Consider the following 21,321-nt stretch of genomic DNA (forward strand, 5'->3'; position numbering starts at 1 on the left):
AGCACATGATCCTCGAGGGTCGTTAGCACTTTGAAGAGGATGTTAGCTCCCATTGTTAAGTGAAGTGATACAATCACAAGATCCTGGGCGTGGATGTTTTTTTGGGGAATTTTCGAGGGATAAATTAAGATAATCCTTTCTTTATCCTACAATGAGGACATTTGTTGGGATAAAGCTCAGTCTCTGTTGAGAGAAGGTTTCTCCAGTCCAGTTCAGATGGTTTCTTTAACTCCTCTTTCAAACCATCTTACGTCTCTTGCCCACATCTCCACCTTACTGTCCTCAAAAGGGTGGCCTGTGTCCTTTAAGTGGAGGCGGATAGCTGAGTTTTGACCTGAGAAAGTGCACTGTGTTTTTGTTTCTACCCTGTGCAGGTTTTGGTCATACCTTGTTGCACTGGACAGTTTTTTTTAAAACTCGAAATGGGCCGTTGGATTCTGTCCTGTTTGTCCTTTTTTTTGTTATTGTAAATAATTAAAATGGTTTAAGTTCAAATGTATCATCTCAGCATCTTATTTGTGTCATTAAATATATATATTCTTGCTATAAAGTAGAAAAATCTGATTGTGATTTTTGTCGTTTTCTACACTTCTAAACTTCTATTTTTTGGTTAAAAGCTATAAGTAATATTGTGCCAGATATTTAAAGTGTAATTCGCCTTGAAAATAAAGATAAAATCAATCACTCAAAGCACTTTTTTAAACAATCCTACAGCCGTAATAAAACCAGGCGACCAGGACATATTGAAGCAATGTCTCTGCATAAATCTACAATCATTTGATTACCTTTGTAGAACGGTCTGCCTGTCAGAATATCTCTGTTGGCAAATCCAGGCCCTCTGGGACAAATGGCCCTGTACTCTGTAGACCCTGCTTTGGGACACTCCTCACAGTCCACCCCCCAGGCGGCACCGACCGAGCAGCAGCACATGTCCACTCGGTACCGTCCCGGCAGCGGCTCTCCGCACTCGTCCTCGTGCCACTTCATGTAGCACTGCTCACTGCGCATATCTGGGGGGAAAAAAAAAACAAAAGATGGAATGAATTCAAAGGTGGATGAAGGAGGAACTTCTGGATCACTCACCCACGCAGGTGCGGCCGGTGCTGTCCAGCGTGAGCCCGGCGGCGCACTCGCAGCTGAAGGAGCCCTGAGTGTTCACACAGCGTCCATTGGAACAGACTCCAGGGAACACCTCACACTCGTTGATGTCTGAGGAGCGACAAACACGTTACATCTGAAGTTTTAAGATCACGTTGATAAAGTCTTACCTTCACAGATGACGCCCTTCATGCGAGCGAAGCCCCGAGAACACGCGGTGTCTGTCGGCCCAGAAAATACGAACGGATGAACATACAGCACTTTTGTGGGACAAGATGTGTCGACGGGAAACTGACCGATCTCGCACGGCTCGCAGGGGCTCCCCCAGGCGGCCCCCAGAGTGGAGCAGCACTCCGACTTCAGCGTGGCTCCGTTGATGTTCACCTCGCAGCGGTTGTCCTGGATGGTCAACCAACACGTGCTCTTCATGCTGTCTGTGGAGCCAGAAGGACGGCTGTTAGCCAAGTGTTTCCCTCTAATGCGGGGCCGAGCAGTAACGTTTCCTCAGGGGCCACAATAAGTACTGAGACTGGTGGGAGGGGCCGTCCAGCCAAAAGCAAAAATTAAAAAGCAAAGAAAATTAAAGGAAAAACAAACAAAAAACAACAATTATTTTTTTTCTAAAAAAAAAAAAAGTGAAATAGTCACAAAAAGATAAAGAAAAAAATGTTTGTATTAAGAAGTTCAAAAATAAATGTATAAATGCAAACAATCAGTGGGAACTTTAGCTCACAAAGTTTTTGGAAGAAATATTTCACATTTATTCTGCAGTTTTGGGGAAAAATTTGGCTCAACAACTGGAGCGTTCAAATTATTCTGAGACAAAGGCAATTTTGTTTGGAATGGTTTTGGCGAAAAAAGTTGTTCTTCAGTGTTGGAACAAAGAAGTACCTCCTAGTTTTGATATGTGGCTCATGGAACTTTCAAAGACTCTTTGTATGGAGGCAATCCGCTATGATCGGACTGGTAAAGCGGACAAGTTTCGTCGGATATGGCAGCCTTTCTTGGACTATATTTCGGCACAAAGAATGGACTCCTTAAAATGTTATATATGTCTTTTGTACACAATATGTAAGTGTTTGACTGGATTGCCAAATATTGTTTTGTAAGTGCTGTTTCTTTTCTTTTTCACTTTTTGAGGGGGGTGGGGTGATGTGGTTTTTGTTTTGGGTTTTTTTCTTGTTTGCGTGTTTTTTCTTGTTCTCTGAAATACCAAATAAAATAATTAAAAAATTAATAAAAAAATATTTTTGAATATTATAAAATATAATGTAGTTCATTAAATTATAAATACAGACAAAATGAAATTGTTCACCGTCAGTGGTTTATATATTTTGTTTTAGGGCCACATAACTGCATTTTAACTAATGCTTTTACTCGATATTAGGAATTCTAATTTCAGAGAGGAGTCCTTCGTGGTGACAAGACCACCCAAAAAATATAGAGCCACAAAACAATTTCCTGACTTTGAAGAAGACAGTTCAAGTTGTTTCGATGAGCTCACGAGAACATAAACTGTTCGTTCAATGACTCACTCTTCTTTCCAGTCGCAACAAAACATCTGCATTCGAGCATAATACTTCCCAAAAAAGGAACAAAACAAGACAACATTGTGTTTTTTTTCCCCAGTAAAGAACGTCTGATGGTGAGTCACGGTGATATCCTGCCTCGACACAAAGTATTTATAATAAATCGACTTAATGTGACTCCTCATAAACATCTGAGGATCATTACTAGATTTCTGGCCTTGTTTCCTAAAATGGAAAGTCAATGTTCTTTTGAAGTGCAGTATCGTTGTTGTATCCTGTTGATGTCTCGGCGAGTGTAATCATCGGCCCACGGCCTGTAATTTGCAGCATGCGGCGTCTGACTTACCCACGCAGATGGTGTTGGTGGAGTCCAGCTTGCTGCCATGAGTGCACTCGCAGTTGAAGGAGCCGACCACGTTACGACAGACTCCGTTGATGCACGGGCTGGACTCGCACTCGTTGACGTCTGCAGACGAACACACACTCCAGGTCACTTCTTTTTAATGGGTCATCGTAGCTGTTTGTCTAAAACTCCCATCTGTTCTCAGTCCACATGTTTACTTGGAACATCTGGTCATAATGACAAAGTCCTAATGATCGCCGGTCTTCAAACGCGGCGTTTGTCTATTTCCCGCGTCAACGTTTTGTCTTCACCTTCACATGTCTCCGAGTCGGGTTTGAAGACGTAGCCTTTGGGACAGGAGCAGCTGTAGGAGCCGGGAGTGTTCCTGCACAGGCCGTTGTCGCACAGCAGACGGTTGACCAGACACTCGTTGATGTCTGGACGGAAGGATTAGAAGACGCATAACATTTCTCAAGTGACCACGACGAGTACAAAAGCTGCTAGACGGGGCTTGTGACAGATTGTATACGAGGGTGATACTAATCACAGGGAAATTGTTTGGCACAAATTGATTAGTTATATCAAAATAACATTTTGATCTTGATGTTATTCGTAGTTATTACAATATACAATTTATATTATTTTCTTTTTGTCCCTCAAAGATTTATTTAGACTTTAAATCATAATGATATTTTTTTAGTAAACTGTAAATTAATTTGTAAACTGGGTTAATTCTGTAAAGTAAACTAGAAAAATTGTAATCAATTAATACATTTTCTTTACACATCGTGTCTTGACTTAAGTGTCTCTTAAATTGATCTTGGACCTCTATTGTACTCATCAGTATGTGTCTGTTTGTACAAAAGGGACCTGTTGTATAAACAAAGCGGGGTGTGATTGCAGCTGGTTTGAGGAGGAATTAAGCCATTATTACATTTTAACGGACTTTCGTCACCTCATGTTTGTCCAGATTTCAGTCGGGGGAGAACTTTATAAAGTAATAAGTTGAAAACATGGTCATGATGAGAGACTTACATCTTGGAGAGGAAGACTTCAACATTTGAAACATGGGAGTGAGTCAGGAGAGTTAGGTCATATAATTAGTTTTAATTTATTATTTAATCTTATTATTAAATCTTAGTTAACATCAAAGTCTTAGTAGTAAAACGGTCAGATAATCAATTTTAATGTCTTAAAGGTAATTTAGGAAAATACTGATTTTCTCATTCAAATGGTTAACTCCCTTTCTTCAGGATCCCCCCATAAAAACCCTTCTCAAAACATATTTGGACTAAGATTAAACATAGGACATCGTCTGTTGCCCTTTTTATTTTAGGTTCAAGGTCTTATTTGAGGTTCAAGGTCATCTCCTAACGTGAAGTGTGAAGTAACTTACCAACACAGTTTTTCCCGCTGGAGTCGGACTCGTAGCCGATGTTACAGATGCATCTGTAGCTGCCTCTCAGATTCTCACATATGCCGTTCTGGCAGATGTCAGGGTCCAGGGCACACTCGTTGATGTCTAACACAACACAACGCTTGTCAATACTTTGAATTAAAAATGTTTAAAACATCCACATTGAACAATATTGACCTCTGCCATCAGCTGTTATCCCGATACCACTGTTACACACAGCCTGGAACTCAGCTGCAGAACAAACACGAGAGTTGAAGAGATATTAAGGAATATTGATCAGTCACAAGATTCTACCTGAGTTTCTGGAGGGGCAGGGATGGCAGGGCTCCCCGAACCCGTGGTCAGGGCTGGCGCAGCAGCATTCCGACTTGGTGACGGCGCCGGGGAAGGGTCTGGAACACGTGCCCATCTTGATGGCGCCGTAACAGGTGGTCCTCATGTGTGTGTCCACGCACACCCGGCCGTCCACGCCGATGGCCAGGCCCGGGGGACACTCGCAGCGGAAGGAGCCGTCGGAGTTGATGCAGCGTCCGTTCATGCAGATCCCGGGGGTTTGACACTCGTCGATGTCTGCGGACAGATGATCGGGTATTTAAATCTTATCGATCAATATTGCAATATCAGGGGTGTCAAATTACACAAAGGGTCAAACATATTTATTATTATTATTTTATTATTATTTATATATATAGATGGATGGATGGATGGATAGATGTGCACTGTGGTAATGTATATTTAAGAATAGGAATGACACATTAGGCATCAAAAAGTACCTTATTTACTTTTAATAATCAGTAAGGTGCCATTTTTGTGTGGAATAAAGTTACTCAGAACAAGATGCTAATAAATACAAAATAACAGGAAAGTATGCGGCTAATATGAATCTTAATATGATATCAATCTGTTGTTTATTAATTTGTCTGACAGTGTCATACTTTGCTTCATTTTTAACTTTTCACACATAGTGTGGCCGTGAGTTTGTCACTTTCTGTTTCGGTGATCCACAGATAAATTAGACCAAAAAAACAAAACTGGATAGAATATTTTTTTACAACACTGTACTGACGGCATTATATCGATTTCTTTGTTTAAAAAAGGGACTCGAAATAACAATTTTCTCTGGTTTTCAAATCATATTTTACTTTCCATAGTTAATTTATGTTTTGTAGTTCCATTAAGTTTATTAAATGATTTTTTTTTTTTTAAATTTACAAGTAACATGCAAATATTAATGCCCTTTGTTCATTTTGTGCTGCAATTTAACTTCTGGCCACTAGATAGCGTGATTACTTCCTTCAACTCTGACTGAGGACGAGTAGATACAGTCGACTTCAGCAGCTTTTAATGCTAATGTTTGGACATTTTTTGTTTTCAAAACAAATTAAAATAGACACCTTTGTTGTGCGATCTATAAATTATTCAACAATAATTTATGTGTATTGTAAAATATTCATATGATTAACATCAAACTTTCTTTGATACGTATATTTGTGATTTTAAGTGAGTGTTCTTTGAAGCTGCTCGGGTAAACAATGGTTTAAATGAATGCCAGGTTTTTAAATGTCGTCATCGCACCTGTGCAGTAGCGTCCATTAGCAGCCAGAGAAAAGCCGGGTTTGCAAATACATTTGAAGCTTCCGTCCTCATTGATGCACATGCCGTTCAGACACATGTTGGTGTTGGCGCACTCGTCGTGATCTGAGAGGAGAGAAGAGCTACGATTGAAAAGAAAACTCCAGGAGGAACCGACGTCAGACTGAAACTCTTCGTACCGACGCAGTTCTTTCCGTCGCTCGTGAGCTCGAAGCCGGCGTTGCAGATGCACTGGAAGCTTCCGTCGGTGTTCACGCAGCGACCGTTGCGACACATCAGCCCGTTCACGATACACTCGTCGATGTCTGAAAGGACACAGAAGAAACAATTAGGAGTCAGTTTATAAGAACATCATCATTTTTTCTGCAGACATTAAAGAAAAAAGCACGAGTCGCTCACCGATGCAGGCCTGTTTGGTGGGAGTGCTCTGGTAGCCCTCGTGACACTTGCAGTGATAGGATCCGGGTGTGTTGACACAGTCGCCGTTGTTGCACGGGTTACTCACACACTCGTCCACATCTGTGGAGTGGAAATGGTTACGTGATTCTCACTGTTTATCTTTGGAGTTTAGCTCCGAACGTTTTTTAATAGAATTTACTAGAGATGTTAACGAGATTTTGTAGATCCATGTGGATTTAGGAACGTTTTTAACTAATCATCCTTAAATAACAGTTGCTGCTCATGCAACCACCCATCTTTACAGCTAGAAAAATACTTTTTTTTAAAAACTTACACACAAATACAATAAAATAAATGAACTTCAATAAATGTGGTCGCAAAATGTGTCACTGTTTTAGGGGAACTGGGTGACATCACCAGTTTCACACATCATTGTGTTATCAGTTTTATCTTGATCTTTAAAATTTATACTTTATTGAATATTGTTTTGATTTTTTAAGCGCTTTGTGACCTTGGTCTGGAAAAGCGCTATACAAATAAAAATTACTTACTTACTTACTTACTTACACACCGTAACATTTAGCAGAATAAATAGACAAAACATTAAATAAAGATGACTTAAGCTATATTTTATGTTTGATGTGGTCATACAATTGCTTTCTAACAATAAAAAAAGAAAAAAAGTGGTTAGAATATAATATTAATTCAAGACAGAACACATACATTCCACTTGAAGCGGTTTACATTCCCAACACTAACAGCAGATGGCAGTGCTGTGCATGAATGTAACTGGCTGTCACTCAACAGACTAGAACGAAAGAAAGACTTTTGTTTCTTACCTACGCATTCACTGCGAACATCTTGCCTGTAGCCCATGTTGCACTCGCACCGGTAGCTCGTGGGCGTCGGGATGCAGCGTCCGAACTGACAAAGATTGGTGAAGAACTTGCAAACGTCGATGGTGTCGTTGACAGAAACCGACCCTGATGGTTGAAAAGCCAAAGTGTTTCCCTTCCAGGTCTCCAATGAATTTCGTCACACGTGAAGAAGTTCGTTCTACCGACCGATCTGCTGATGGTTGGGTCCGTTGGGGAAGTGTCCGCCGCTCAGTCCGAAGCTGCCCCCGTTACCGTTGCCGTTTCCGCCTCCGTTGCCGTTACCGTTGGGAACGCTGGGGAACTTGAAACCGTGGTTGTACCCGTTGCCGCCTCCACCGCCGCCGCCATTGTTGTTTGGGAAGTAGCCATTGGGGTAAACGTGTGGGAGGCCGTGACCCTGGGGAACGCCGACGATGCAGAGACGTCGGAACTCATCTGGAAGATGCAGATAAGCAAAGTTAAATGTGATCTAAGATGCAAAACATATACAGTATTTTAGTTGAGTTTTTGTGGTTCCAATGTTAGCTGTTAATGGTTCCATTTACAGCAAGAGAATACGTTTATTTTTGGTCCAGAGTAACATTTAATTCAAATAATGAAACTGTTGAGAGTCGTTGGGTTGATGCCTTCGGTTCACTTTAATACTCACCAGACCCCCTGACGGGGCACATCTCAGGGATCTGTCCCAGAGCCCAGCAGCGGCCAGTGTCGCAGCAGCACTGCATCTTCGTGAACTTCCCCGTCAGCTCCGCGGCGCAGCGACCGTTAGCCAGCGCCGAGAAACAGGTACCAGCGCGTTGGTCTGAAGGAGGAGGACGAAGAAAATCGTACTGTCAAGTTTCATGGTAACATCGGTGAAAACGGCGTGATACAGTCGAGATAAACAGGAGGTCACCGCGACCCGAGTCCATTAGCTGATAGTTATCTGCACACATTCCAGAAAACTTGACTTAAAAGCAGCATTGAAGCCGATAAAATGTTAAGACGAAAAGAAAAAATGGAGTACAGACCTCCACACACTTTTCAATTTTACTGTGTAAATAGCAAAAAATAGCATTTTTATTCATGTTTCTGATAAAAGGAATTCATGTTCATGTTGCACAACTGTACTAAGGCACATTTGTAATTGGTGGAACAAGTCACTGAGAAAGACAACATGAAAAAAAATCTGATTTTGATTCATCTGATGGTTAGAAAATTTAAATACAGTAAAAAGAAACCAAAAAAACAACATTTTATTAGAACTTTTAAAGAGAATATTTTCTTTGTCTCTCAAGGGAGTTCTGGAAAACGACCGTCTCTTACAGGTATTTAAAATGTATTACAGTATCTCAAATTACATGTAGTTAAAAAATTCTAAAATAAGTGGTGCCGTGAGCACTTTCATAGTCTTATTATTATTAATTCCACACATCAACCATTACATTCAAATGCGTTGTGTAGTAGATTTTATAGGTTCAAACGGGAACGCACACTCTAATGTATACCTGCTATTCAAAGACATAAGTACGGTGTGAGAGTACTTGTTGGCCTGGAGTTATTCTAAAAATGCAGTGACTTCATGAGCATTTTTTTTTCCACCACTGACTCTGACGGTGGGAAAAGGTTACAGGTAAACGTTCCATGGAAACAGCAGCGTCTACGGTGGGCGGGGAGGGACGCTCTTGATGGGCGGGCAGTGAGAAAGGTTGTCCGGGGTCTCGACTCCCTGCAGGTATCTGCGGTTAGCCTTGAAAAGGAAGTTGGATTTGGGAAGACCGAGAGATGTTGATCGTGAAGTTGTCGGTTTAAGTCAAGAGGCGCCATTTTGAATACATTTGTGGACCAAAATTAAGTAGATTTTCTTTCTGGAAAACGCTCTCTAGTCCATTAACGCACTAATGAGTTCCATGTGAAGCAATTCTTGTCAATGACACCCAACATGAGGGGTTTTTTAACACGTGTTTTTTGGATATCGTACACTATAGCACGCGCTCACAAATGTGCGTTGATTGTTCAATATTTCGACTCAAAAGTTGGAGAAAATGTCCACGAACAAACCGTTGAGAAAAAGCTGGAGGCTCGATGAAGTAAGATGGGTGGAGGTGGTTTACTGATGAGGATGATGAGGAATCAAATTGGATCCAGACGCTGGTGCTACTCCACGTCACAAGCATATGCTTTCATTTGCTGAGGTGTTTTCACAGACTGACAGATATTCTGTTTTTAAGCTCCCACCGTGTGACAGGACATTAGGTTCTTGTTACTGTCTACGACTCTCACCCTCACCACGCTACACTTCTCTAGGAAAAAGCAACACACTACAAACACACACCCAGATTTGCATTCCATGGGCTGTTTGTCTGTGCCATCGAATCACCATTAAATACACCTTTAACATTCATTTATTTCAATATTACGACTGCAATACTGTCTGTGTGTATTTGAAACAAGTCACAGTGTCTAAACCGGGGAATTTAAATCAAATGATTTCACATTTAGTGCGACAGTGATTACAATAAGGCTCAATATATTAAACATAATAAATACTTCACTTCACTATTGTGTCTCATACAATGTTGGCTTTTGTACAAGAACAAAATAAAGATCAGACTTTGGCAAGGAAACTTGTTATGCTGGTTGAATTATTCATTTTTTTCTCCCCAATAAATGTCATGTTGAAAATATTCATCTATGCATTATTCATGCTTAAGTCAGACTCTTTAAATCAGTCGTGAGACTCTTGTTTGTGTTTCTCGAGACACTACGAGACATGTTGAGTTTCACTAACTCGGAAACTCAAATGTTAAATCAGGATTCATTGGATTTTTCTTTGTCCTTTTTCTCTCCTCTTTTCTCATCTACTCTTGTTTTGCAAAAATATGTGTGTACCCAGATAAAAAAGAAAACTGTCATGTATTTGTGCCGCCCACATATAGTCAAAATTATAAACAAATCTTCTTAACTTATAAATGTTGAATGTTTAAAGACTTGTTTTTTGACTCTTTATTTCATCCTTTCATTTATCCGCTTTGTACTTCCATCGAGAAAATGAAACTTGACTTTATTTGCAAAACATTTGTTCAATGTTTGACCAAAGTTATTTTATGATTTTATTATGGATCATTCAATTTAAATCATCTAAAATCCAATAACAACTTTCAAACTTCCTTTTATGTTTTTATATTTTTATTTTATTATTGTCATCATATTAGGGGTTTTCTTTTGTACCGTCTTTTGTTTGGTTTGGCACGTCCTCTCAACATTACTAGTTATTAACGTGGTCTGGTATGAATTTTGATTTAAAAACCCTTTAAACTAGATCAACACTGACCCAACAGAGCGGTTCCATAACTCTACTGCCACCTGCTGACTGATGTTATATCTAAAATTACAAAAAAGGCAGCTTGACAGAGTTTTTTCTGAGTTCCTCTGCTAATTATTAATGTTTATCTTTAGTTTTTAGATATATTTGTGTTTTAAAAAACTACTAAAATAACTCTCACATCCTCTATTAGGAAAATGTACTTTATAGCTCATTTAAAAAATGGTATTTAGTGACTCTATTTAACGTCATTAAGAACGTGAACAGCATTAAACCACGTTTGTTTCTCTATAAACAAAGTGAACAAACGCTTGCAAACATTGACTCCATCATGCTGAGATCTCAAACTCCATCTTTTTTTTCCTCTGTCCATTCTATTCTTTCATGTTTCCCTCTCTAAGGCGGACCACATGGATGTAGCTCGGAGCCAGAACAGACCGGCCCATGACTCCCCAGACAAGACCTCTCAGGGAAGACCCCTACTTTTCAACTCACCTCCTTCTGTCCTCATCATAAAACAACGAGACCTGAACTGAACGAAGCCATTATTAATTATCTTCCTACATTTCTGTGGGAACATTTTATGACTTGATTTAAAACAGGGATTCTCTTTGTCTTTTGTCAAACTTGAACAATAACAAGTCATTTTAAATTACGCTTTTTCTCCCTCATGCCACACATACGAGATGAATCCCATACTTCAAAAAAAGTTTTCTTCCAGAGGAAAATACTTCTCATGAATATGACGCATTGGTTGTGTGGGGCTGAGCCATAGCAACACTTTTAATGGTCACTTACAGAAAACGACTTTATCAACTAACCATTTTAACAAGCATTGTTGGGTAGTAACTAATAGTGCTAGTGCTCAGTAATAGATGAATTAAGTTTCCTAAGGGACTTTATTAAACACTGTAATTAGCCTTCAAGCCAGAAGAAAGATAGAAAAAGAAGCCTTGAACCATTTGTTCATTTATTTTCTATGCCATTTAATGCCTTATGGGGGTCACGTGGGGAGTCTATCCCAGTTTCTTCGCGCGAGAGGCGGGGGACACCCTGGAAAGGATGCCAGTCTGAAGCAGGACACACAAAGACACAACCATTCACGCACACACATACATACGGACAATTTCTCCAAGTTCCCAATGAACCTGTGTGTCTTTGGACTGTGGGAGGAAACCAGAGTGCCTGGAGTAAACCCACACAACACGGGGGGAACATACAAACTCCACACAGAAGTTGCCTCCTTCCCTCCCGACCTGGAAGCGAACCGGCAACTTTTTTGCTGTAACCACTATGCACTTAAACCAACAACTTGTAAAATTGGAAAATGATTTGTTCATATTTCCTGTAATGATTGGTGTCATTTTCAATCATGACCAACAGTAAAACTCTAGCTGTTGTTTTAATAATGTTTTTTTTACTATAACTTTGTCTGGACGACCCACGCGGAGACTCTGTGAGCGTCATGTGACCATCAAGCTGTTTAACAGCAGTGAGTCAGAGACGGTATTTCGATATGCAGTACTGAGAGACTTTTTGGAAACAACAAAAGTGTTTCTCTTTGTTTTGTAAACGAATACACATGCAATATGTCAGTTGTTCCCAACCTCCGGTCCAACTAGTGAAACATTTGTTTTTAAGACCGGACAGAAGGAAAAAAAAACAAACAAATAATCTCTTTCATTGATTATTACTGTCTGGAAAGTGTTTAATTTTTATTTTTAAATACCAGACTTTCTCTTGAATCTTGACTAGTGAAAATTAATAAAATATATTTTTCTTAGAAACAAAACTTTCGTTTCATAGTACTCATTTCATATAAATAAAGCTGAAACACAAAGATTAGCACGAAGTCTAGGAGACACACAAGTACACAACCCCATAGTCAGCATACAATCAAATACACATGGATGGAAATACACAAACATCTTGTTGTAACCGGTCCAGAGCTCTTGCTGAATCAGCGTTATGGTGAGATCTTCTATTCTAACCTAATAGACCTAATTGTAGTTTTATTGCAGGTCATGCTATTGTATTTTTCCTTTTTTTCTATCTGAATGTCGGTCCGTGAATATAGTCCTGACATTTAACAGGTGCGTGATACTAAAAAGGTTGGAATAAGTGACAAAAACGCAGCAGAAATGTTTTAGGATTTCAGTTACACTTTTCTGTCACAGGGGTCGCCAGAAACAACATTTGTAAAGCTACTGATTGACGCTTAAACGTAATTGGAAAAACCTTCAATACCAGGAAGGAAATAGAAACTAAGAAAGTTCAATTTTTAGACCTTTTATTTTGAGACTCTTATATTAAATGTTTACATTTTTTTTATTGTAGCAGGTGGTTATGGTAAACAAGATTAAATCTCCAGAAAAAATAAGTGTTTTCAGCGGGCAGGGCTTAAGCATTTTTTCTAACGTAAATATTTCAATTGAGTTTTGTGCAAACAGCACGGACTGATGAGTACAATGAGACAGTGAAGTATAAAGAGCGTGGATGTTAGTTGACTGTCGTCAGTTGTATTGTCTTACGTACAGGCAAAGGGCCACATGTGGCCCAAGGGCCCAATTTCCCCCCACGTCTTTTGTAGAGTCATGCTATGTTGATCCAGTGAGCTAAAATGTAAAAAAAAGAAAAACCTACATCTGTACACAATCCAGATCTCGGCAGGAGACTTTCAAAACTGAACCGTCAGTTTTTTTTCTCAGGGTCAACAACTTGAAATAATATGTTAACACCTGGTTCTGTTTCGCTGCAAGTACGAGTGCTGCGATGATTGCAGAGGTTTATTAACACCTGCTTGTGTTACATAGAACATGTCAGCGAGGTATGTGCTGTACACACACATGCCACCGTGTGTAGGAGTGTGCGTCTGTGGTGCTGCCGCTAGAAAGTGTGTGTCGGTGAGCTCAGACGTTCGTGTCCATGTTCACAAAAGGAAGGACAGGAAGAGCAGATGCATTTGAAGACTCACCCACGCATCTGGATCCGTCAGTGCTGGACATGAAACCTCGAGGACACGTGCACACGTAGCTGCCGGCCGTGTTGGTGCACTCGCCTCCGTCACACACACCCGGGATGGTGCTGCACTCGTCGATGTCTGAAGAAACACACAACATCGTCACTTGTATCGTGTGGATTTGATTTTTCATGGTCAGGCTACGTTCTTTTATTTGTTTTTTAATATTCTTTCTGCAAGACAATTCTCAAATCATGGACGTTAATATTGTGCAGTCTTTTTTACAATCAATTGAAATTAGCTCCTTGGCAGAGGTATGCACTACCTCAGTGCCGTTGTATAATTTGACGTTGTCTTTTTTCAGATTATACAATCATTTTTAACTGTGCCATCAAAAAACAACAAGATAAATTACCCCAAAACACGTATTTTGATATGCAGTACTGAGAGATTTTCTTTACACGTGCGTTTAAGTTACACTTTTCTGTCACATGGGGTCGCCAGAAACAACATTTTTAAATCTACAGATTGACGCTTAAACATAACTGGAAAACCTTATGTTACAAGGAAGGAAATAGAAACTAGTAAGTTCAATTTTGCCATTACTATTTTTAGACCTTTTATTTTGAGATACAGATGTATGCCCTGCCTCAGTGCTAAAGTATTTTTTGTCACAGACTTTATTTACTTCATCTTTTTTCAGATTATACAATCAATTTTAACTGTGCCATCGAGAAACACAAGATAAACCCCTAAAAAAAACACTTCTCATGTTGGGCTTTGGTGTATTTAAGCTCTGTTGTTGTCCACAGACCACCAGTGATGACATTTGTAACCACATGTTGTAAAAACCCTGTCCCGGTTCTCAAGATTTAGTCTGGAAAACAATGATGTTGACATAAATAAATATAAGAGAGACTTCTAAGCATGTTAGCAATGTCGTTATTCTCAACTCGACTTGAGTCTTTAACAGGAATTGTAGCCAAAACTGTTTTATTAAACATCTTAAAGAAAATGCTGCCCTTTGAGTCGAGTCTCTATAGCCTCACCAGTTTCCCTCATTATCCTTAAACCGTGGATTCCCTGATTGCCTCCAATCTCCAAGTGGCAATTAAATGGAAATTACGGTTTCTTGCCAGGACTCCATAAACCCGAAACCTACTTAAAATACTGGCTATTTCTGGGAGCACGTTGGCACAGTGTACAGTATACTAGGGCCCACCTTTGAGCGGTGTTTGCTCCATGACTGCATTAAGTCATATTATTATTCGTTGAAAAAAGGGGGGATTTCATTTCTCCATCACGGGGGGAAACCCAGAGGAAAGCTCCGGGAAGAATCGAGTTTTAATGACGTGTCAGTCACGTGTGCGTAATTACAGTGAAAGTATGAGGCATGACTGTGTGGAGCAGTGATGCACATACATGTAGAAATGTGCTGGACATAAAGATCAGGCTATGAATAAATAGAGTTTAGACAGCTGAGGCTACATCATAGGAAAATGCCTATAGAGAGGACTAGTAAAACGTTTTAGTGCCTGGATTGCATAGTTTATTTATTTATGTCAGTTTCACCCACAAACATGGTGGTCTGGATATGAGTGGAGAAATTCCCAAAGTGTCTGTGTGTGCAGAAGGAACAGCTGGTTTAGAGTCAAAGGACTATCTTTAAAGTAAAAGAAAAGAGAGGAGGAGGAGTAAGAGGTAAGAAAAAAAAAAGGCCACAAAACCAGGTGCCTGAACACGATCTGACTCTGATCTATCTGCTCAATCCAGTTGTTTGCTGGACTAAATACTGCCCCCCCACAGGACCAGAGATTATTGTGGGAGAGATTACATAAAACACTGCAGATTCATGAGCCGAGATACGTGTCACAAGTCTTTTTAACTCGCTGTACAAACACTCCGTCGTCGTCTGCGTTGAACGTGCAACTTGGATTAAATTATGGCCTGCACTTACAAGCTTTAACAACTTCAGGGCTGATGTCATGCGGCCCTTTGACAGTGATGGATGGAACAGCACGCAGCCAAATTTGCGTCAGGGTACAGATTGTTACCAGAAAGGAGGTCTCTGGAGCCGCTCGGCGGAGCTGGAAACTTGTCGGCTACTTCGGGTCTTAACTAATGAACTGGGCACTGGGTTTAAAATGAGATAATGCATCTGATTTTTACAATAATACATATATTATTCTAAATACTATATCTGTTCCCAATTGTTCTTGCTTTTATACTTTGTCATTATATCCACATTTTGTCACCTTTCATTGCAGGGGCTGTTTAATAATAATGTCTGTACTGATTTGCTAAAATTAACATTGAATTTAGCACCAGAGGATGTTGTGTTTTAGTACGTGAAACCTTTTGCTGATCGGCTCCAATATGTATCATAATTATCCAAATCATGATGGTTTGATAAATACGTTTTTGTTATTTGTGTTCAAACCTTAACATGTATCAAGACCTCAGGCTCAAGTCATTTAATGTGGCCCCCCCACGCTCTTTAACCCTTGTGTCACCTCAGGTTCAAGGTGACGCGGAGATCCGAAAACAAATGTGTTTGTGGTATCCCTTGTCTCCGGTTCAAGATGACTTTGTGTTGACCTGAGACAACACAAAGGATACAACAAACCCATTCCGGGTCAACTTGACCCTGAGATAACACAAGGGTTAAAATAACTAAAGTATATGTTGTCAAAAATGAAGTGCAATTAAATGTAAAGCACACTAAAACCAGATCACCTACAAAGCATGTCAATAACGTGACTACAATCGGGAATTGTTTAGTTACACACTTTTTTAAAAGGATCCACTTCTAAATGTCTGCTTTTCTAAATAAATACTTTCTTGAGGGTTTAAGAAGAAGCATCACAATCTACTACAGTTAGGGTTGGGTTCCTAACTTCTATAAAAAGAAGTGACACAAAATGTAATTGATTATGAAAACTATGCTTGCGCTTTAAAGACAAAATAAGACTATAGAGATCAATGAGATCAAATTGGTCTCAGCTAATTCTTATTTATTTATTCCTCTTTTAAGCGCAAAACGAATTGTAGTCATGGGTAAAAGTGAACTGCAACACACAATAATAATAAAGTAGTTTCTCTATTCAAGGTTTCAACATGTAAAAAAAGATCCGTCTGATGGAAACCTTGCTTCACTCTCTGCACTTGGGAATAGTTGAAAACAATTGTAATATTGCCAAAACACCCACTGAGGTATTTCTGTTCATCTCTGGTACGGCTCTTTCTTGCTTAATCAACGTCATGATCCTGGCCTTCACCCAAAACCACAACTGAACCTTTGACTCAAGTGAGTCGTCCTCCTCATTTCCCCTCGGTCCACTGATGCGTAAATCACTCTCAGTGTTCCACTGTAATCATTTGTGGTGAATGAATGTGGAGCAACAGGAGTTCACCTGGATACACTTGTGACAAACTCCTTCATCTGATACATCATTTCATGTTCTTACGGCTGCTCCAGGTTTTTAAGACGTTTTTTACCAATTCAATGAATAAAGAAAATATTAAAGAGTTTGAAACACATTTATTTATAATACTCGTGTCATGATTTGTAAATATAGCATGTATAGCTGTGGCTATTTTGCATGTATAGCTGTGGCCCTGAAGAAATATCCTGCATGATGTAAGTTATATGAATTATTTTTCAATAGTTCAATACTATTTATTTTATTTATTGTATATTTTAATTTAGTTGAATTACGTACTTTAGCCATTTCAACCAATAGTAGTTTCTGAAAAAATAATGGACAAATATTTTTAAAATAAAACCACTAATTAATGATATATATTAGAGTCCATAAATTAAAATGAAAAACTGCAGCGAGAATTCTTACCTGCTCAAGTAGGAGAACTCACATTTCCCTGATCCTTAAAAATTGGCTCCCAGTTTTATTAGTGATCTCCGGGGCCTTTTGTCACTGTGTTATCTTGGCCTTTTAAAGCATTCATTATAACTGTGTATTGTGTTTGATTGTTAAAGCGTTTTGTGACCCTGGTGTGAGAAAGGCACTTTACAAATAATTACTTACTTACTTTATTACTTACTCTCTCTTATATTGTTGGATTATTGTTTTATCCTCATTAATTTCCATTTTCTTTTTTTGCTTGTTTTGTATTTTAGTCACATTATTTTTTGTTATGTTCTGGCCCACCTCCGATGCAACAAGAGTTAATTTCCGTTTGATTAACCAACCTACACGTGTACAAAGATTCAGTTCACACCAAACTCACCTTCACACTTGTGGCTGGTCTCACTCTGCCGGTGGCCAGCGGGACACTTGCACTCGTACGATCCAACAGTGTTGATGCAGTTCCCTCCTGCACAGAGCCCTGGCACCGCCTGGCACTCGTCCACATCTGGGCACAAGGAATTTCTGGATTATTCACAGATACACAGTAAGAAAAACACAAATCAATAAGAGGAGAATCTAAGTGACCAAATAGATCTGGATCGGACCAGGTTTTACTTAATTTTTGTACGTTTCCCAAACTCCCAACATCAATTCAGAACCCAACTCAGCTGTTTTCACTCAGATGTTCCGTCTTGGCAATTATATTGATATCAAAGACATCTTCCAGAAATACCTGCCTCACAAGTTTAGAAAAGGAAATGACTTTTTCAAACATTTCTCTACCCAGAAATGAGTGACTCACCGTTCCCGTCACCGAACGGGGCATTTCTGAAGAAGCCCTGACTGATCAACTGAACACACGACTGTTACAAAGCAGTGAGTTTGCACTCGTAAAAAACCCGACCGTCAGAGCTTGTTTTCTCTGCCCGGGAGCTCAGACTGAAGAAAAGAAAAACATCATCCAGCCGACATACTGATGTGGCGGCTGGAGTCTTTATGTTTTACTTCTTTATTCTGCTGCCAGCGAGACTCTGGGCTCTCTGTGAGTGTTCATGTTGAGTTTCTGTTGGCAGAAGAGTCTGGATTACACACACGGTCAGACGACGCCTCCATGGCACTCGTGCTGTTGTGTACTTTACGAGCACTTATGCATTCTAAGATAAGTTGATGGCTGCACTTTGATAGTGACGTCTTCCTGCGGAGGCTGGTGGTTTGAGCAATTGGCCACACACACATCCATGCTGTTTGTGTGTTTGTGAAAAAAAAAAAAAGTTTTCACTATAAATAGCAACACTCCCCTCATGATCTATTGTTGGAACTTCGGTCAACACCTACCATTTCTCTATTGTTCCTCTTTAAATATCAACTAATGTGAAAACACAACTATCCTGACTCACTCTCATGTTTCAAACGTTGAAGTCTTTCTCTCCAAGATGCAGTAAGTCTCTCATCATGACCATGTTTTCAACTTATTACTTTATAAAGTTCTCCCCCGAGTCCTTAATGACGGCTTGACTCATCCTCCAACCAGCTGTAATCACGCCCGCTTTGTTTATACAACCAATACCTAGGAGGTGGAGACTTCCAGGATTGATGACGCTGTGTGACAAACCTTGATGCTTGACCAATCACAGCAGAGTGGGTGTGGTTATAGGAAACAAGATATTGCCAGTGGGCGGGGCTTAAGTACACTTTCTTATGGAAATATTTCAATGGAAATCTGTATAAATGCATTTAATTAACCACCAAATGATTTCTTTAGTTAAAATGTTCTTTAAACAAATGAATAAATCATTTGGTCATATTTGGAGGCAACTTTACTGTAGCGCAGACAGAGAGAGCAAAGTAATTCTGTGATGAATTGTTTTCCCTCCCAGCTCCGATCCCACCTCCACAGGAGTTGACAACTACACCATTATTTCTTGCACATATAAAATACTTTTGCATGGACTACAGCCATCACCATGATTTGTGAAAAACATAAGTAAGATAAAATGGGAGTCATAAGTTACTACAGGTGTAGAAGTAGATGTTTGTTTCAATACCTTAATATGTTCCGATGCAAACACGGAATGTGTCATATAGATGTATTATTCATCCTATATCATCTTTTTCCATTTTTTAAAATCAAATAAATACCTTCAGGCCTCTATTAATGCATTTAAATCTGTCACGTTGAGGTACTAATATTACTAAAATAACAATAACAACAAGTAATAAGTTGTACAATGTGGTCTTTCTTACTACACGTCTGCTGTCAGGATCATGATAATGGTTTAGTTAAATTAAATGTATTTTGTTTTATTTTATTTATTCTTTATTTTTCATTATTTATATGTTATTTTATGTTACCACCACACACAAAATCCACAGTTTTCTGATTATGATTATGAGTATCAAACGTTTTATGTTGTTTTTTTTTGTATTTTATGTTTCTATCAATAGTTGAGAGGGATACAAATTGAAACTTGCTTCAAAAGTGAGGCAGTTGTGCGATGGTGGCCACTGGTAATGAGTCAGTCACGATAACACACGTAATCTATTTACTTCAAGTCATTTTGCCAAATCATGTTGTACTTATTTAATTTTATCAAGCGTTGAGATAATTTTTACGTCTACTAGTTTTTGTAAATGTAATGCAACGCTGGACTTAAAGTAAACATGTACACAAGTAAACCATGGTGTATTAACCAGTGATGAATCTTGTTGAATAACTTACTATAAATTTAATGAACTTGTAATCCGTTGAACATGACAACATTACTTATCGGCTGAACATTCTAGACATTATTCTCAACTGAGACATGACATGCAAAGTAATAGTTACAGTTTGTTCGTCTGTTATTTAAATCATCTACCTTGGCAAGCGCCGGTTCTGATGTTGGGGATGTATCCTCGTCTGCAGGGGTGCGGCTGGGCCGGGCACTGCTCGCAGGGGTGACCCCAGGCTCGACCAATGGTGGCGCAGCACAGCGTCTTGGTGCACACGATCCCACTGAGCTGACCCTGGCACATCTGGTTGCTCACCTGCGTGAAACATGGTCCCGTCCTATAATCTGGAGCGAGAGAGAGAGAGGGGGGATAAAAAAAAACGATTTAATTACTGAGTGAGTTAATATTTAGTTGATTCAATAATAAAAGCGTGAATCACTTCCTCGAACACATCTGGAGCCGCTCTGAATGAAACCAGATTAGGTCAACAGATGAGGAATCACAATGGACTGACTCATTAATCTCCAGCAGCATTTGAAGGTCATTGCGAAGACGTGACTCACCGGAGTTATTTTTAAAGCGTGTCCTTCATTAACAGGCTGTAAAATAAGATCAGGACGGAGGATGAAGAGAATCAGACTTGGTAGCAGTTGAGTCAAATTTCCCGGCCGACATGATTTCAGGCGTTTTCCTGTGAACATCTGTTTAGACAGAACTGCAAAACACATCCATATTGTCCCTCTCGGCAGGAACTTAGCAATAGGATTGGAATGACGGCTATGTATTTATTCTCCGGGATAATAAGTTTAAACCCATGGATTTACTAACTGGAGCACATTCCCTCGCGTCAACGTAGAGCTGCGCTGGCATCTGTTTACAATCACTTCAGCCAACGTCACCGCAACTCATGACTCGGTGACGTGAGATTGATCAGTCGATGTGTCTCGGACGAAAGCAGTCGAATGTAGTCGTGGAGAGTCATTTTTTAAGATCAACTATCAACCACGTGTTTTACTGTTAGACTTCAACGGACTCGTTTTCTTACCACGAGTCACAGGCACTAGACATTTCGTTTTTGATTGACCACGAAGACAATTGGAAAACAACAAAGAAGAGGAAGACTAAGAAAAGTCAAATGACAAGGAAGAAACAAAACTAATGCAGATGAGAAAGGAGAAGAGAACAACGATAAGGAAGCAGAAGACAACGAATAAAAGTAG

At 39.6% G+C, this 21,321-nt stretch overlaps 1 protein-coding gene across 1 annotated transcript in view; it reads right to left on the reverse strand.

The window, feature by feature from the left end:
• The window catches only part of fbn3 (fibrillin 3), a 75,155-nt gene that overhangs the window by 22,187 nt on the left and 31,647 nt on the right, over nt 1-21,321 (reverse strand). The window contains exons 7-24 of the mRNA XM_087783663.1: nt 20,248-20,445; nt 17,769-17,894; nt 13,536-13,661; nt 7,907-8,059; nt 7,444-7,692; nt 7,219-7,362; nt 6,380-6,499; nt 6,160-6,285; nt 5,963-6,085; nt 4,682-4,957; nt 4,565-4,618; nt 4,367-4,492; nt 3,282-3,407; nt 2,974-3,093; nt 1,395-1,532; nt 1,269-1,319; nt 1,084-1,209; nt 786-1,010 (exon numbers count right to left, since the gene is read on the reverse strand). Coding sequence (XP_087639789.1) covers nt 786-1,010; nt 1,084-1,209; nt 1,269-1,319; nt 1,395-1,532; nt 2,974-3,093; nt 3,282-3,407; nt 4,367-4,492; nt 4,565-4,618; nt 4,682-4,957; nt 5,963-6,085; nt 6,160-6,285; nt 6,380-6,499; nt 7,219-7,362; nt 7,444-7,692; nt 7,907-8,059; nt 13,536-13,661; nt 17,769-17,894; nt 20,248-20,445 — 2,607 coding nt within the window. The remainder of the gene's footprint in view (nt 1-785; nt 1,011-1,083; nt 1,210-1,268; nt 1,320-1,394; nt 1,533-2,973; nt 3,094-3,281; nt 3,408-4,366; nt 4,493-4,564; nt 4,619-4,681; nt 4,958-5,962; nt 6,086-6,159; nt 6,286-6,379; nt 6,500-7,218; nt 7,363-7,443; nt 7,693-7,906; nt 8,060-13,535; nt 13,662-17,768; nt 17,895-20,247; nt 20,446-21,321) is intronic.

This window comes from Callionymus lyra, chromosome 2 (assembly GCF_982586985.1).
Source record: "Callionymus lyra chromosome 2, fCalLyr1.hap1.1, whole genome shotgun sequence".
Classification (NCBI taxonomy): domain Eukaryota; kingdom Metazoa; phylum Chordata; class Actinopteri; order Syngnathiformes; family Callionymidae; genus Callionymus; species Callionymus lyra.